Raw genomic sequence first — 18043 nt, 5'->3', positions numbered from 1 at the left:
AATCACAAACTTGGACACCGTGACTAAAACGTCATTAAAGTAACAGTATACATAATTTTTAAGGTAGTTATATTCACTATGAAAACAAAGCGGCAAAATAGTGTACGACAGGAATTTCGAAGCCACGCTTGATGCTAGAAACATTTATAAACACCTTGTATAGCCCTTCAAAATCTGGTTTTGTTCTGAGTGGTGGCAATCCTTGAGTTCATAGTGAAATAGCATCCAAAGGAACATTTTACGGACATTTGCTCTCATGAAGCAAAAATCTTATGAAACTGGTTCATCGTGTTTTCCAGCGTTCTAGTAAAATTTCAATATTTATTTATTCATCTTTTTTGGCATTATTATTATATCACTCCAGTCACTATTACTATACATTGTCTATTCGTCAATGAATGTATTTCTTGTTTTAAATTGATAATAAAAATTTTCATTGCTGAAAATGGTTAAGCTTTCAAAACGAAGCGTAATAAAACAAAAATTACTTGTTGTTAGTCTTTGAGAATTACCTCTACCATTTTAAAAATAGTTTCTTTTGAGCTTTATTATGTAAAAATGCATTAAGAAGAACATTCAATTTTAGAAGGTTTAAAGCAAAAAAAGTTCCGACCATTGGCTTAACATCTCGGGCGTTACTGCATTAGCAGTCATTGTGATTCTTTCCAAGAGTTCTTCCCTGCTTTCTGGCACAGTGGCATAAACCATTTGTTTCGCATGTCCTTAAAAGAAAAAATCCAATGGATTGAGATCCGGCGATCGGGCCGGCCAATAAACAGGACCTGCTGGGCCGATCCATTTTTGAGGAAAATTTGTATTTAGCCATTCACGCACTGGACCGGCGTGGTGAGTTGGTGCACCGTCCAATTGGAACCACATTTGGCGCAAAATAGTATCTAGAGGTAAATCATCGAAAAAAAGTTGTTCAGCGTGTCCGGAAAGTCGCGCACCACCGTAAAATTGTATCATCGGACAATACCACCGGAAAAATGTTAAAAAAAATCCATGTCTTCAATTTTTCGAGATATGATGGATTAAAGAGTAAAAGTTTAATGCCAAAATTAACGATTTCTGACCCATAATTTTACGTTCAAATGAATTTGTTACCTAAAGGACATTTTGCGCAAATGCATGGTGCAAAAAAAATCGGAAAAATCTCGTAAGAAATGCCTGAAAAATGTTAACAAAACTTTTGAATCAACAATCTCGATCAGTGTGGCATCGTTCACATAAAACCATAGTTACATTACTCGTTCATGAGTCGACCTGACTAACGCCAACAATACAACAGCAACGTTACTATGGCTTTGAATACTAGAAATTTAAATTATAGGGGGGTACAGTTCTGCAATGTTGCCATTTTCTTAATTTTCTTTTGTTCCTCCTGCGAAAACAGAGAGTCTGGAATTTTTTTTTAACATTTTTTTGGTACTCTAGGGGATCACTCAATTACCCCCTTTCAAGGTGGTGTGCCACTTTCCGGACAACTTGTATTTTGAATTCTCTTCACAACTCTTCCTAATTTTTATTGTTGCTAGAAATTAGTCTATAATAAATCTATTAAATTGTTAGATACTCATTTGTTAGTTAAATTACAGATTTGATTTCTTTGGATTTTGCATTTTTTTCGTGACGTGGATTTAGAACCCCAAATGCAAAGATGGTGAAGTATTATGGCCACGATGGTTGAACTAATTTTTTATTTATACATGAAAAATAGATACAATACCAATAACAAAACAAAAACCAGAAACAAAAATTTAAAAATAAATGCGTATCACCAGTTCAAGGACCCTCTTACGCGAACTTCAACCTATAAGCTGCTATCCCCGCAAGACCAATAGCAAAACTAGCAGCCAATGTCGCACTCCACACTAGCAACTAAAAATCAAAAGTCCTAAAGATAACATGACCTAAAATTCTATTATCAACTTACATTATGCTTAGGCTCAGTTTTTTTAGTTTTTGTAGTTTTCGGGTCGCCAAACATTCTTCTAGCCAATTCCCTCTCGCTAACTTTCTGTTTCTGAATCAACTTATTGATGGTGGCTATTTCTTTCTGTACATCTGCGTTGTTAGGGGAGACTTCATCAGCTTTTTTCAGACATTTCAGAGCGCCCTGAACGTCGTTTTTGGCTTTATATACCTAAAACACCAGCATTAAACTGTTTTGAATTTTTACAAACAGTAGACATACTTTTGCCTTCCTGAACAATGCTTTTACATTAGTAGGTTGGCATCTAAGAACTGTTTGCAGTGAATTTAAGGCTGCATCATACAATTCTAATTTAATTTGTGCTGCAGCCATATTGTTACACACGCTGATGCGGTCTTCTAGTAAATCCTGAAGCGCTGAGTCAGTTACTTCTTCTGTTGTCTTAACAGTAGCGTGCATTCCACCTTCTACTTCATCTAAATAGTCTAGGGCCCTTCTGTAGCATTGAATGGCCAAAGTGTTTTCGCCTCTCCCATACCACCAGTTTCCGCGTTCGCGCTTTTTATTCCTATAAGAAAAGAAATAACAACTAAAAAAAGTGGACCTTGAAACTAACCCTTGTAATTTACGTTCCACTACTGACAAAGTTTCAGGGTCATCCTCAGGTTCTACTTTGACCAACTCAACGTCATACACAACATTTGCATTTTGTGGTATTTGAGGAGGCAACCCCACAGTACTAAAAGCTAAACGGGGCTCTATTTTCAAGGTACACTGCTCTTCTAAATTCATGAGCCCAATAGCCACATCCAACCCTTGAACCACATCACAATCTCCCAATTGAATCTCGTAATTTTCTTTGCGTTCGATAAAAGTGCCATCAGCAAGTCGCAATTCGTAATTAATTGTGCATTTTTGTTGCCTTAGTGGTCTTGTGTCTGGTTTTCCTTCTTTGAGAACTTTCTTCATTACGCTACCACTACCTAGTAAGTCCAACCATTCTGGAGGTTCTTCAATTTTTTCTGGAGGACTTGAAATCGATTTGTCTTCGTCGTCGTTCTTATTGGGTTTCTCTTCATTTTCCGTGTCAGGAATGGCTGTATTTGAGGGCGTTTCTGCTTTATCTGTGGTCATTTTGGTAGAGGTTCTAGAAATGAAGAAATCGTTCGAAACTGGAATCGACGACGGTTTAATTTTGCTGAGTTTATTCGATAAATAAGAACTTTGGTTGTGTGATTCTAACCTATAAAAATGACAACTGAGATGACGTTTATGCGTTTTTCGTGTGACACGGAAAGACTGTGGCTAAGACTCCACCAACGGGTTAACAACGATGTAATTTATACTACCGCATTTTTTTAACTCAATAAATTTAAAAACGTCACACCAAGTTTCAGAAAATTAATTAAAAGTGTATTTACCAGAGATTTGGAAAATAATAGATCCGGTTACCATATAGAAATTTGGACATACGTTACACAAAACATGTGCAACAAGAATTTTTATTTCCGTCTCTACCTATTGCACTGATTCCTCTCGCTGATACGCTTATGCAGTATTGTCTCTCTCGTCAGGATGGAACCAATCAGAGACTATGACATAGATCGTTACTCGAATTTCAAATGACAAATCCAAATTGTCATAGCTAATGTCAGTAAAGAACTTTGAATGCAAAGTTTTGTGAATTTAAAGGTTTTAGACGTTACTTCTCTTGTATGTTGCTAAATTTTGTGACAAGGTGCTTTCATCACTAGTTTGATTTCGTTTTGCTGTCTTTTAATGTTGAAACTTTAATTCCTTAATAGGCCGAAGCTCTTCTACATCAAGTGGAGACTCCCACAATATGAATGCGGTAAAACCGATCATTAATAGCTCCAAAATTAAACAATATTGATACAATTCTCAGTGTGCATAACATAGTTTTCAATAGGTTTAAGGTCAAACACTAATGACAAAATCAAAATTACCAACGTGTGACTAACATTTTTCTAGTCTGACACCAGAAACCTGGCAAAATGGAGAAGCTAATTCAAACAGCCTAGATTAATTGTAAGAACATAGAAAACTTTACATTAGACCCAGACTTCTAAAGAAGAAAATGCAGAAAGTCTCTTTTAAGATGTATTTGCCACTATTTACATCAATTTGATTTTGTTCCTCGTCCGAGTGTCAGAAAAAAGCGCAGTCTTCTCTCGGTCTGCCACGATCTTCTTTTACTCCTTTCTACTCATTGTCAACCTTTTTGCCTCTGTCCAAATCTTAAACAGAATCTTATTTGATACAATGTCACAGGTTTCCTAGCGTGTTCTTCTTTCTGTTCTTACTTGTCGTCAAAACTGTCCATTATTTTGTTAACCAGTTTTGAGCTTCATATTTTTGATGTTCTCAACAATCTACTTGTCCCTTTTTAATGTATTTTTTTACTGCTTTCATGTACATTTCTTCAATACTTTGAACATTTCTCCATTCATCCAATTTAGTTAGGTACACCTTGGATTTTTATTAACTAGGATATTTCTTTCAATTGAATCTTGATCTCTTGATCTCTCTTCGTCAAAATCCATGTTTTTCTTCCTCTCCGTATGTTTGGTGACTTCCGTTTCAATTATAAATCATCTGCTAATCGCATAATAATTCACTTTCTTTGCACTTTGTAGTCTATGGTTAATTTTCATATTTTACTTCTCAATTTCTCCACAGACGACGATTTAGTTCAGAAACATGCCAGTTGTAATATTCCATTGATTTTTATTTCACTAGTTAGCCCTTATTTGTATCATTTCTATTCTACGCTTATTACAAAATCTGTTTCGACAATTCTCGCACAAATTTGTTCAAATGCGTCTTGAGCCAAAAATTCCTCTTTGAACTCACCTTCTGTCGTCTGTAGTATGCGACGTCGGTAGTTTTATGGTGCTGAGAGAACTTGTGTTACAGTACGTTGGATTACTCATTTTGCTTTGAACTGTCACACATTACAATTGTTGTCAATCTGTTGTCAAATTTTAAAATTAGCCAATCAAAAACTCTCCATCCTGGCGAGAGAGATAGGTATACATAGTATCCAGTGAATGCGTGCAACAGACAAGGACGAGAGTTGTAAAGCTAGTCGTAGATATGTTTCTAAGACTTTTGACTATGTCCCCCTATCTATTAATTCCCAAATCTCTGGTATTTACTCCTTTGGAAAAGTGCATTCCTATGTTGGACTCAACAAAGTAAATAGTGTTGGTATGCCATGAATGCAAAAAGAAACTCTCCTTTTTGATGTCAGTCACAATAACAATCATTTTTAAAATGTCATAAGAGTAATAAGTTTCGAATTTTAATTCCGCGATAGTAAAAGAAATAATGAAATTTATAAAAACAAACACTGCTTTTGTTAAAGAAACAAGAAACTATGGTGATGAAACTATCGCATTTAGTTATGTATCTATAGACAAGACGTTGCATGGAGTCAAATTATCATTTTTTGACAATTTTATAATTTATTTATATTTTTTTATGAAATCAATGACGTTTGATCAGTTAAGATAAAAAATAATCGTGATCATATATACATAGTAGGAATAGAGGCAATAAACGTAACATACAATAATACGAATACACATCATCTTTTAATTCGTCTCTGTCAATACAAAAATTATGTAAAAATTATAAATGGATGTCTTTATAGATAAGATATTTTGTTAATATTAACAATTTCGTCAAAATCCTTCAAGTACAAAGAGGTATCTGACTTGACTTCATCTGGTTTTGGCATTTCTTCCAAACTGCAGGGAAAGGGTTTTTCAAAGAAGAATCTATGGTTCAACGCCTAAAACATTAATAAATAACTAATAAATGAAATATTCAAAAAATCACACTTATGCAGGTGTCCAAAATTAGCGGAACTGCCAAGTAATTCTAGAAAAGGTCAAAAAAATGTAATAAATTCTAACTCTTGTATTTTCCAAGATATGGAGGTTAAACGTCTTTGTTTTAACACTTTTTTTTAATTAATAATAATTTAACAATTAGAATCGTTTCGAAGATGTTTATTAATACTTATGCCGATGGCGTAATAAACATTTATCCATTTTAGTAAATAATTTCATAATTTTTGACTTTTTGTGACCTACGTGTTTTGACAACGACATCGTCAGAGTCGAAAATTTTTGTGACCCAATCTGTATTTTTGACTTACTTCGTTCGCTTCCAATCGTTTGCAGCAATCATACTTTAAAATGTTTCCTATCAAATCAACAGTACTTGAATCGCAGTCTGGAAATTTTATATCCCAAGGTTGACCCTCACTATACGTGAAAGCTATTTTATTATAGTCTGGTAAAGAGCTCAAATCTGGCCAAGTTTCTTCATCTGGTGTACCCAAAGTCGCTAAAACTATAGCGAGTTGAGCAATATCAGTTTCACCCTAAAACAATCTAATCACTTTCGAGTTAAAAAAAAGTGGGATATTACAGGAAATAAAGGCTGCTTATCGATCATTTCCGCTAATATACACCCAACTGCCCACATATCCACAGCAGGTGTGTATTTCTGAGAACCATAAAGTAGTTCAGGTGCCCGATACCATCGAGTTCCTACTTGGTGCGTGTAGCATCGATTTTTATCCTTGTTGTAAATTCTAGATAGTCCAAAGTCGGCTATTTTGAGAGTGCCACGACTGTCTATCAGTAAATTGGCAGGTTTCATATCCTGAAAATTATTGGACTCAATTAAATAGCCCACATTCAGATATGCTACTCACCCTGTGCATAATTCGATTGGAATGTATCGAATGAACACCTAAAAGAATCATTTTTGTGTAAGTTTTAATTTGAGGAAGAGATAACGGATGTTCCATGTTTTTGATAACCTCAGCCAAACTTCTTTGTAAATATTCCATTACAATAAGGACTGTACTTTCCACAGTGAATATTTCAATTAATTCCACAATCTGCCGATTACAGAATTTCACTTTTTATAAATTAGTAAAGCTATACTTACATGCTTCAACTGAAGAGCGCGAAGACTGCATATTTCACGCATTGTATTCTTAGGAATCCCATTACTAATATTTGCGATGGCTATCTGCTTCAGGGCAACAGTTTTTTGATTTCGTTTGTCTAAAGCTTTGAATACTAATCCGTGCGCCCCTTTACCGATTTTGCCCAACAGTTTGTAATTCTCCATTGCCGCGTGTTGTTGTCACGGTTGTCATGACGATTATAGGTGGGTAAAGCAGGTATTTTTAAAGATTAATAAGCTTTACCAATAATTTATTCTTCTTTATAAAAGCGCTATTTTTGAACTGCTATTTATTTTAAAAATATGGAAACTGACTTGACCAGTTTTAACAACTATTTTTTATTTTTATTTGATGATAGAATTTTGGACAATGTCAACTGTCAAATGTTGTACCAATATTGGTATTATTAAAACTATTTTCGTAGTAGGTGTATGTTAAATCGATTTATCAGTACTGTTTTCTATCTTGTTAAGTTAGCTTTAACAGCCACGGCCGTTAAATTTAGTTTAAACAGCCACGGCCGTTAAATTCATTTATCAGGCCAAGGACCTGTTAAATAGTGTCAAAAACAAAAAATTATCAAATTTTATTGGAAATTAAATTACATAGAAACTTAAATAATTGAACTATTTCTTGCACAATTTCTAATTCTAACTTTTTCCAATAGAAACACTTTGTCTGGAGCCTCCAGTAGAAATTTAGTTACTTGCTCTGCATCCAAAACTGCAGCTTTTTTTGGTTTGTAGCCTTCAGAGTTTCTTTTGAGCAAGGTAAATAACTTCCATACCTAGACAAAAACACTAAAAATAGTGATGTGTATGTTTTCACTTTGATCCTTACCTGGAAATATCAAGATTTTCGTTTACTTTCAAATAAGTTTTGAGCATCGAGAATTTTGACCACAAACTGTTTGGAGAAAATTTAGTAGACACATTTGAGTAATACGCCAATACAACTTCTTCGTTTGTGCCCTCTACTTTCTTGCTTTTCCGCCATGAGACAAAATCTTCATATTCCTTTTGGTATCTTCGCTGGTAACAAAGCTTAACTCGCTGTTAAAGCTTGTGCAAGAATTTCGTCAGGAATGCTTACCGTAGATCAATTTCTTTGCATTTTTATGCCACAGAAAACTTTTTTGATGAAAATTGGCACGTTGTTTGAAAATAACAAATTCTGTTACCATGAAGTCCGGACGTAATGACTTGATTTAATGAATTTTTATTTACGCTGATTTACGTTGTCAAAAATTTCACTTTTAAAATGTTTTTCTTAGGACACCTATTACGAAAAACGTTGAACAACATTCGGCCGATATTGCATTTAACAGGCGCGGAGATTTTATACGCCGCGGCTGACGCCTTGGCTTTACAAACATCTCCTTGCCCGTTAAATGCTTAATATCGGCCTTATGTCGTTAATAACTATTGGCTAGTTATTTATATTATGTTGTTATAAAAAGAAAAAAATTCTCTAGTTATTTAAGATTCAATTTTAAAAAGCCTTTCTTTATCGCAGGAGTGGTTGATTTAAAATTTGAGTTCACGACTATTTTAAAAGCCACGAATGTCATGAAGAGATTTTGTAAACGTGTATTTTACAACGTTTTATCTGGAATTGTTCTTTATTTATAATTTATAAACAAAGTTTAATCTGTTTAAATCTAATAAAAAATGTCAAGTTTTTGAATGTTCCTAGATAAAATAAAATAACTAACGCAAAAATTTGCAAATTAGTGACATATTTACAGGTACAAATGAATACAGAAGAACAAAATAAAATAGAAACTGCTGTAAAAAACAAGTAACATTTAAACGAATTGCAAAAAATACGGCAATTAAAGATTGCACAAATTGATATCTAAGCGAAGAAGATATAAATGATTTGTTTCATTTCCTATTAGTAAAATGCTCATTGTATGAAGTAGATACAGAGTGTCAAACAAAATGTTAAAAAAAACTCTACACTAGACAATCTATAATATTTATTTTTATTTGAATGAAGATAAACGAATATGTGAGACATAATTTGATGCTAATTAAACTATGCATTTCAGACTTAAAAATGCAATTTTAACAAGAAGTCAAGGCTAGAGCAGCAAAAATACTTCTATAATACACAAATGTTCATATGTGGCCACTGCTATTGCATGTTGAAGCTCTTTTTAAGACATGTGACTGAAAAGTGCACAGAAAAAACAGGTTTAGTTGGGGAAATAGGTGTCTGATGAGTTGTCATAGTTTACGAATTGACTGTTTACATTTTGATTTTGATTGTATGTGAGTTACGAATTGATGAACTGGTCTTCGATGAGTTGGGTTTACCCGCATGTGAACGATCCACACTGATCGACATTGTTGATTCACAGTTTTGAGTCATTCTTCACAAAACTTTTCCGTTTTTTTTTTTGCAACATGCATTTGCGTAAAATGATTTTTAGGTAACTAATTCATTTGAACGTGAAATTATTGCACAGAAATCGTTAACTTTGCCATTAAACTTTTACTTTTCAGTCCACCATATCTCGAAAAATTGAAGACATGGATTTAATAATGTTAACTTTTAGGACGACAAAACCCTTGTAGAATTAAAAAAATGGTAATCTTTACTTTTTTTGTTTATTAAAAAATAGAAGAGAGGAAGATCACGGAAAGAATGGCTTCAAGCTGTAAGGTAGAAAAGGATATAGAAGAATTGGAAATAAAGGACTGGAGAAGAGCAACTGAAGATAAGAAAAAATAGTATAATAAACAGTATTTTTGAACGATTTTTATTATACAGTGACGGCAAAAATAAAGTGGTACAGATTTTGAACGACATTGTAATCCAGGCCAAAAATTAAACTGTTGAATTAGGACGTCATCATAACTCACAGAATAATTTAATTTATTCACCGACATGGGGTAATCTGTGGTTATACATATAAACGTGTTTTGAAGATGCATTTAAAAGTAAAAGAAAATATGCAAACCACTATATAAATACTTTACAACTGTAAGCATGCATCAATTTCATTTTTTTTCTTTCGTTTTATTAATGTTATTGTTAAACCTACAAAAATTATTATTATGTCTACTTTAAAAACCCGTTTTACACAGCTTAATTTAAAAAAACGTGGTCCAAGTATTGTACTACTTTATTTTGGCCGTCACTGCATTTGACCCGACTGTGTTTAATCGTTCCTAATCTAGAACTTAACTATTTAACAAGTATTTACACATTTCTTGTGTATGCACATAAATATCTGCTAACCGAACTTTTGATTTCCTGTGACTAATTAAAGCTGCGCCTGAAAACAGTTCAGAATTGAGCGTCAAAACTTTAAAAATGGACATTGTGTCTATTAACTATTGTGTGTACACACGATAAATTACAACATTCTAAACTTGTGTGGTTACAAAAAACAATTAATCACAGCAATTATAGTGTAATTTTGAAAATAACCTTTCACAACAATATAACGTGAAATCCTGTTCAAACTGGTAAAATGTGACGAACATTTAAAACCAATGTGGAAATTTTTGATATTTCTATTAGTTATTTCTGAGAGACCTAGTCTAAAGATAAATTTATTACTAAACCAATCGGAATCTCATGAAGATTGGTTAACAATTTATAACAGACATTATTATATGGTTCGGGTACTTACCATTACGGTTTTGCAACGGACAGAACACAATATTGGATTAAATGAATTTACTGAGAACATTTTAAAACTGCTAATAAAGAAACAATATGAGTATACTGTTGTAGCTAAGGAAATCATTTTAACTAATTCAGTTGTGGTAGATAGGCAACCCAGCATTGATTATGATTACGAAAAAAGGATCGTGAATAATTTAAACGTCGTCGCCATCAATAGAAACCTTAATTTTCCTTCAACTTTAGATTTCTATAAAACTAAAAAGACCACCACCGATTTTGGAGAAGGCTATTTACTGGTGGTGTACGATACAAGCGTTTTTAAAGACTTTCTTAAACAAAGGGGCTCTGATATTATACCAAGACCTAGAGCTACATACATAATTATTTTCTTGGTTTCTTCTCCCATACTCTGCTCAGGAGTCGTGAGACAAGTTGATTCAATCTTTAGACTGGTGTGGTCTGATTTTAAAGTTTTGAATATCATTGCTCATACTCCTCTTTGTGATAATCGTTTCTATATTCATCGACCTTTTACCAAAAACAACAGATTTTGGGGAAACACCGAAAATTATACAATGCAAGAAATTGATGATAATCATAGTGTGCTTGTGAATTCTTTAACCAATTTGAATCAGTTTCCGCTCAGGATTCATCTTTTCGAAAAAAGTCCAACAGCTATAACAACGTTACCGCCTTTCTTAAGACATAATCCCATCTACCAAAATCTAGCGTGGTCTAAAGGCTTTGCAGGGTCAGATGGAATGTTGGTTGGAACTTTTGCAGAGATTATGAACTTTGAGGCTGTTGTATCTGAAAATTTAGAACCGTTTTCTTTTGGACATCCTCTTAACAATGGCAGTGTTTATGGTGTTCTTGCAGACGTTTTATACAACAAAACAGATTATGGTGGGAATTGTAGATTAATGAGTTTTTACAATATTAGCGGCTTTGAGTTTACTATTCCCTATGGTTCAGATCAGATATCAATGGTCGTACCAAAATCATCTCGAATACCAAGATGGAGAACTTTGTTTTTATGTTTTGATAAGTGGTCATGGATTATGGTGTTAATAGTAGTTATCACTTGTTTAATTTTTTGGTACTATCTGAGAAGTACTAAAGAAATTACAAAGACTTCATGGGAGATTTTGTCTTTCCTGATGGGCGTGCCATATAAAATGGTTCCGTCAACTTACGAGTTGATTTTTTTAACTTCTTGTATGTTCTTCAACGTCATCGTTTTAGGTATAATTCAAGGATCTCTCTTTGTGGAATTTACAATGCCGAGTTATTATCCTGATATGAATACTTTGGATGAAGTACTGGACTCAGGACTACCAATAATGACATTTACATGGCTTATTATAGGGAGCAATGAGTCTACCACCATGACCAAGTTAAAGGAACGGAGCATTAGTTTTGACGTTAATATGTTCCCGGTAATGGCACAAGAAAAAAACATGGCGGCTCTCGACAGACGGCTAGATCTAGAAATATTAATAAAAACAGAGTATTTAGATGATGAAGGTGTTCCTGTTCTACATATTGTTGAACAAAGTCTTACCACTCACTTAACGACAAGCATAATGCCGGGAGGATCCCCTTATCTAATACTTTTTAATCAGATTATTAGAAGATTAATGCAAGGAGGATTGATATCAAAATGGTACGACGATGTTGTTGATAGTATGATTACTGAACATTGGATAAAAATAAAGAACAACGATAGTTTCAGAGGTTTTTCCTTGAATGATATTCAAGCTGCATTCTATGTCGTCTTCATGGGATACATTTCTTCAGTTTTTGTGTTAGTTTGTGAAGTTCTGTTTCAGTGGAAAGCAAGGCGATCAAATCACTAACAATTCGGTTCTAAATATGATGTGTAGAAGATCAATGTTTCACCTTAGAAACTATCAGTAAAAAATTTTTGCCTCATTTTTTTTTCAGTTGTTGTTTTAAGGTTGGAAGAACTATAGCTTAATATACAGGCTTAATATACAGAACTCGCGCCCCAGAGAGAAAGGGCTTATGGAGGCAATAATTCTGAACCAAAATTTTGAAACCATAATTTTTTAACTCAAAAAGTAACCGAGATAAGACAAAAAAACTGTAGCCAATCCCGAAGCTGAACAGAATTTGAAAATTGGTAACTAGGGACACATACTATCATCCATTGGTCAGTTAAGCATTAGACTCTTGTTGCCTAGGAAATTGGGATGGCCATTTAGTCCACTTCTCGAATAAGCTTTCGGGATTGGTTGTTAACTTTTTATCAGTTCTCGAATACTATTAAACTGAGTCAATTTTTGTTTTGAAATTTATCATCTGTATTGCTGTCCTCCCTTGCTCTCTGGGGCGCGAGTTCTGGGACACCTGTATACTAAACTGTATTATAATAAAGTTCACACTTGTTCTTAGTGTTTCTTAGTTCTGTCACGAATTAAATAATAAACCTTTTATTATCTTGGGTGGTTTTTGAGACTGCATTTGTTTTTTGACGTTTCTTTTTTACATTGTGTAATACAGGAAACTACTTTTTTTTTAAATTTTTTTTTAAGCCTGGGAAAATGGTGGATGCGCTAGGATTTGAATGAGATGCGATCTTAAAGAAGAATTTGTAATGTAAAAACAACTTCAAGAATTTAAAAATTTAAGGATGCAATAATTAATTACAATAGTTAACAAGTTTACATAACTACGTAATTAAATGTGCTTCCTAACGAACTATAGAAATTGAGAGTTTCAGCTTTTGCCAAGATAAATAATAATTGGCCTTCCAATACACTGTCGAATTCTACGTATAAATGCATGTTTTCAAGAAGAGTGAGGAAAATCAATTAGAGTAGAACCTAAAACATATTCTTCAAGAATATTTCTTCATCAGAACTTTATGGAACAAAAACGGGGTTTGGTTCAAAATCAGAAGACTACAATAGAAATAACTTTGTTAAAAATTTGGTTCAAAATTTGTTGATAGTGTACTAATAGCTATTCGCAAAACATACAAGTTACTAAGATTGGCGAATACAAAACTTCGTAAAGGTGATAGTTGGCAAGAGTGAGTAAATGGGCGTTTCTAATTCTAATGTCAAAAGTTAAATTTCAAAGTTTAAAATCGTCGGTTTAGGTCGTTAAGTTGCTAAGTCTATTTTAAATGTTTTTAACCAAGGTCGAGAAATCTTAATTTTTTACATACAGGGTGTCAGGAAAGTGACACACCACCTTGAAAAGGGGTAATTGGGTGGTCCTCCAGAGTATCAAAAAAATGTTAAAAAAAATTCCAGACTCTCTGCTTTCGCAGGAGGATCAGAAGAAAATTTGTAAAATGGCAAATGGAATTTGAAAATTTGGGAAATAAAAATAAAATGTTTCTTAATTCTGAAACAATAACACATAAATGGATCCAACGCATTTTGTTCGAAAATGTACTTTCCAACTTAACAACTTAAGCCGACGAAATTCGACTTGAATTTTACTATGTGCGACAAAAATTAAAGAAATTGGTAAGGTATCAACAGGATCCTTAAAACTTCCCTTACGTAACCTAAAATAAAATAAATGGAGCTGATTAAAGGCAATAAACTTCAAAGTACAGTTCCATAGAGAGTTCCATCACTTTATGCAGCTTGCCAATATTTTTTCTTTATTATTAGTGGAAAACTAAAGGAGATCATAATCGAAGATTCAAAATTTATAGTCATATTGTACGGCCAAGATGGATTGAAGTATTCCAGAGATTGAAAGATTCAATAAAATTAGATAGTGATCTGATTCATTATCTCATTAAAACCTTACCTTCCCTCGCCCCTTATTTTTTCATTTCCCCAGGAAGTTGCCATCATGAATAATATTTAAACCAACAAAAGGAAATTTTTAGCATTGATTATTTATTGTAAACATTATAAATATAGAACTTAATACATATTTACAAGTGCAATAATGATGACACGCATATTGTAAATAATAAAATTTGGTACCATACAAACAAATGACTGTCACCGAAGCACAGTACAATTTTGAACAAATGTTATGATGAGAAAATACTATTCTTTGATTATAATTTTATTACTGTTGCCAAGCGTCAAACTGACTTTCTTCAAACATGTCGCTTTTTCATACGACTGCGTGTTTTTTGACAAGAAGTTCTGGTTATTCCACAACAAACATTTCTATCTAGCTAACTATTTAAATGTTCATATTTTACAAAGTTCTACACAGTACAAGTATGAACTGGATGAATATGTAAATCAACTTTTAGGCGCAATGGAACATTTTAACAATTTCACTTCAATAAAAATAAGAAAAAGTAATCTTACTACAAACGATGAGAAGCGTCATTTCAACAGTAACTTTCACCTGTATGAAGATTCGAGATTTATTGCCATCAACATGGACAGTAATAAAGACAAATATTTTGAAGACGTTAAAAGACGCAGTTCTGATTCCACAGAAGGATTTGTGATACTTGCTTGGAATGCTGATTTGGTCCACCGCTTTCTGGATCAAAATTCCAGTAATTTAATTCTTAAATCTAGAGCCACTTATGCACTATTATTGTTTGATACTCAAGAAACCAGAAGTGGTTTAGACAGTATTTTGCGTCGTTTTTGGACCAACTATAATGTTGTCAATGTAGTGGCCCATGTTGCTTCTTGCAATCCCAAAATTTATATATATCGACCTTTCATCAGAGTTAACAATTTATGGGGATTAACAACGTACCACACTTTGGACGAAATTTTTAATAACAACAATCTTCTTTTAAATTCTTTGGATCAATTCAATTATCATCCTCTCAGAGTATCAATTTTTCCAAGCAGTCCAGCAGCAGTTTTAACCGTTCCGAAGCTTCTTTCAAATCACCCTCTCTACAAGAACCTGTCGTGGTCTAAAGGGTTTGCAGGACGAGATGGTTCAATTTTAGGTGCTTTGGCGGAGCATTTTAATTTTGAAACTGTACTAGTGGGTGAACTTGTCGAAAGTAATTTCGGAACTGTTTTACCCAACGGAACAGCTACTGGTGGTTTAGCTGATATTATAGAACGAAGAGCCGACTTTAATGCCAATGGAAGATTTCTAGCCTTTGCATCAGCTAGTAAATACGAATTTACTGTGCCCTACACAAGAGAGCAAATTTGTATAGCTGTTCCCAAATTTCGAAAAATCCCAAAATGGACGTATATTCTTAGATGTTTTAATTCGGATTCCTGGTTTTGTGTGTTTCTAACGACCAGTTTTTGTGTTATTTTTTGGTTCAACATTGCCCCTTCTGTTAGTATGTTGAGAGTTTTGTGGCTCATATTTTCGTACTTCTTAGGAGTACCTATTAAATTTTGTTATAAAAGATTCAATCAAATCGTGTTCTTGGTTCCTTGTATGATTTTTAGTATTGTATTTCTAGGTGTAGTGCAAGGATTCTTTTTTAAAAATCTCACAACATCGTCCTACTACGACGATATCACCACTTTAAAGCAAGTAATAGAATCGGAACTTCTAATAGGAACTTTTATTTCAGCTGTTATTGATGACGATTCTGAGACCATTAAAAAATTAAAAGACAAAGCTGTTAAAGCAACAGATAATATTTATGATAGCATAGCTTACCACAGAAACGCTGCTGCAATTCATAAAAAACCTCGTCTAGATCTTTTATCGAAAAGTAAATATGTGGATGATAATGGAGATCCACTCTTACATATCGTCGAAGAGTGTATTACAACTTTCTTGACAGCTAATATTGTGCCTACAAACTCTCCCTTTTTAGCAGTTTTTAACAATGTTATAATCAAATTATTTGAGAGTGGTCTTACATCAAAATGGTACAGAGATGTCGTCGATAGTTTGATTATAGAAAAAATGACTCAAGTCAATAAAAATAAAAATTTGTCGAAATCGTTGTCCATTTCTGATTGCCAGGGGGCATTTTATTTTCTTGCTATAGGATATGCTTGTGCAATTTTTGTATTTTTCTGTGAATTCTTTTCTATTATCTGATTAGAAATAAAGCTGTATTTTCTAGTGTCAGACCTTTATTGATAGAATCTTTAGTAATAGTTATTTCGCGGGTTTAGATTGAGAAGGTTCTAACAGCAGTGAAATTAATTAGTGAAAATGCAAGAGCTAACTTGAATATTTAAGTTAATTCATAGCAGATAGAACTTTGTGCTCCTGGGATTTTGGAAAGGCATCAAGCTACGTTTATTCCAATCAAGAAAACCGAAAAGCAATGTTAAAGAGAGTAGAATTTTATGAAAATCTCAATTTTTGTAAAAAATGCGGTTAGAACCTTGTTATTCCAAACCACCCAACCCGCGGTTTGTTACACTAGATTGGAGTATTTTTTTTGAAAAAGCCATCCTGGAAGACTAGGATTTTAATTCCTGAGCATTTTCCAGGCGTCTTTTTCCAACCACCTTCAAATAAAGTGAGACGTCTGTTGGAGCGTATGACGCCAGAGTGATGTGATTAACACTTTGAGATTCGCCAGAGTGTTGTTGCGTTTATGCGTTAAATGTTCGACAAATAGGTACATCACCTACATATAAAACGCCACTTTCGCAAAAATTCATGACTAAAACTATACCAAACTTATGAGATCGATATATCGTTTATTTTTTAGAGTAAACTTAAGTTATTATACATCAGTGTACGCAGAATTTTCCGCAGATTCCAAATCTGGCATTTAAATTCAGATCCGACAACAAATAACTGAGGTATGGCCGATCAAAGTTTCAGAAAGTTGATTTTCATTTTTTCTCATTTTTCGTAATTTTTAAAGTTAAATATCTCGGAAACTATTTAAGATATTGTGATGCGGTTTGCGCCATTTTTTTTCTCGGCTCATTTTACGTTAGAAAATGTTATCAAAAACCCGAAATTCAATAGTCGAATTTTTAGCGAAAAAAAATTCCGACCTAATCGATGAAAATTTTTCATTTTTTTTATTTTTGGCCATAGCTTGTAAACGATTTGTCTGATCGATCTCAAATTTGGCCAGTAGATAGATTTCGAGCTCCTCTTTCGACTGATGTATAATTTAAAGCTATTAAATGTCGTTTTCATTTTGAAAACATTGATTGAAAATCACCCTAAAATGACGTTTTCAAAACAGTTTTTGGCCAATGCCTCGTTTATTTATTGAGCAAACTCAACAAATTTGGGTCTTATTTTACACAGAATGTGACGCTAAATCCAAAAACATAAGAATTTTCTATTTTCGTCAACAAATAACTGAGTACTGGTTGTTTGAATTTTTGTGTTGTCGCCAGAGGGCCAAATTTTTGAAGGTTCGAAACAATTCGTGCTCGATATCTCAGAAACTATTTCAGATATTGAGATGCGGTTTATGCCATCGTATTTCTCGCGATTTTTTACATAAAAAATAGTTTTTTGATTTTTCAACAGTCTAAATTTGCGAATTTTCGCTAAAATTCATGACTAAAATTATACCAAAC

The 18043-nt window shown here is 33.4% G+C and overlaps 2 protein-coding genes across 3 annotated transcripts; both read right to left on the bottom strand.

Moving 5' to 3' along the window:
• Positions 1–1682: 1682 nt before the first annotated feature.
• Positions 1683–3262, bottom strand: LOC148180954 (peptidyl-prolyl cis-trans isomerase FKBP8-like). Of its 2 annotated transcripts, none has more exons than XM_088034996.1 (4): positions 2553–3262; positions 2198–2504; positions 1937–2146; positions 1683–1881 (listed from the first exon to the last, which is right to left on the bottom strand). In XM_088034996.1, exons 1-4 carry the CDS (start codon positions 3068–3070, stop codon positions 1798–1800), a joined length of 1119 nt encoding a protein of 372 aa, XP_087891122.1. In that variant the 5' UTR covers positions 3071–3262; the 3' UTR covers positions 1683–1797. The 2 variants fall into 2 exon arrangements, with proteins under 2 accessions (XP_087891122.1, XP_087891128.1); XM_088035002.1 differs by having other exon boundaries at positions 1808–1897.
• A 2306-nt stretch (positions 3263–5568) lies between these two features.
• On the bottom strand, positions 5569–7142 carry LOC148180953 (cyclin-dependent kinase 20). Its single transcript, XM_088043597.1, has 5 exons — positions 6926–7142; positions 6687–6875; positions 6398–6634; positions 6123–6350; positions 5569–5753 (listed from the first exon to the last, which is right to left on the bottom strand). Exons 1-5 carry the CDS (start codon positions 7109–7111, stop codon positions 5607–5609), a joined length of 987 nt encoding a protein of 328 aa, XP_087899723.1. The 5' UTR covers positions 7112–7142; the 3' UTR covers positions 5569–5606.
• Positions 7143–18043: the final 10901 nt, after the last annotated feature.

This window comes from Gnatocerus cornutus, chromosome 1 (assembly GCF_029298725.1).
Source record: "Gnatocerus cornutus isolate USDA-ARS CGAHR chromosome 1, icGnaCorn1.1, whole genome shotgun sequence".
Taxonomy (NCBI): Eukaryota; Metazoa; Arthropoda; class Insecta; order Coleoptera; family Tenebrionidae; genus Gnatocerus; species Gnatocerus cornutus.
This window is presented reverse-complemented; position numbering and strand designations above follow the sequence as displayed.

What these genes read in the sequence shown, in the direction of transcription:
- LOC148180954 (XM_088034996.1), bottom strand. Translation starts at nt 3,070, where the DNA reads ATGACCACAGATAAAGCAGAAACGCCCTCAAATACAGCCATTCCTGAC. An exon ending in CATTGTTCAGGAAGGCAAAA is followed by an intron (nt 2,147 to 2,197) that starts GTATGTCTACTG and finishes CTGGTGTTTTAG; the next exon opens with GTATATAAAGCCAAAAACGA. An exon ending in AAACTGAGCCTAAGCATAAT is followed by an intron (nt 1,882 to 1,936) that starts GTAAGTTGATAA and finishes TTTGATTTTTAG; the next exon opens with TTGCTAGTGTGGAGTGCGAC.
- LOC148180953 (XM_088043597.1), bottom strand. Translation starts at nt 7,111, where the DNA reads ATGGAGAATTACAAACTGTTGGGCAAAATCGGTAAAGGGGCGCACGGA. An exon ending in ATAAGCAGCCTTTATTTCCT is followed by an intron (nt 6,351 to 6,397) that starts GTAATATCCCAC and finishes AGATTGTTTTAG; the next exon opens with GGTGAAACTGATATTGCTCA. An exon ending in AACGATTGGAAGCGAACGAA is followed by an intron (nt 5,754 to 6,122) that starts GTAAGTCAAAAA and finishes TTAATGTTTTAG; the next exon opens with GCGTTGAACCATAGATTCTT.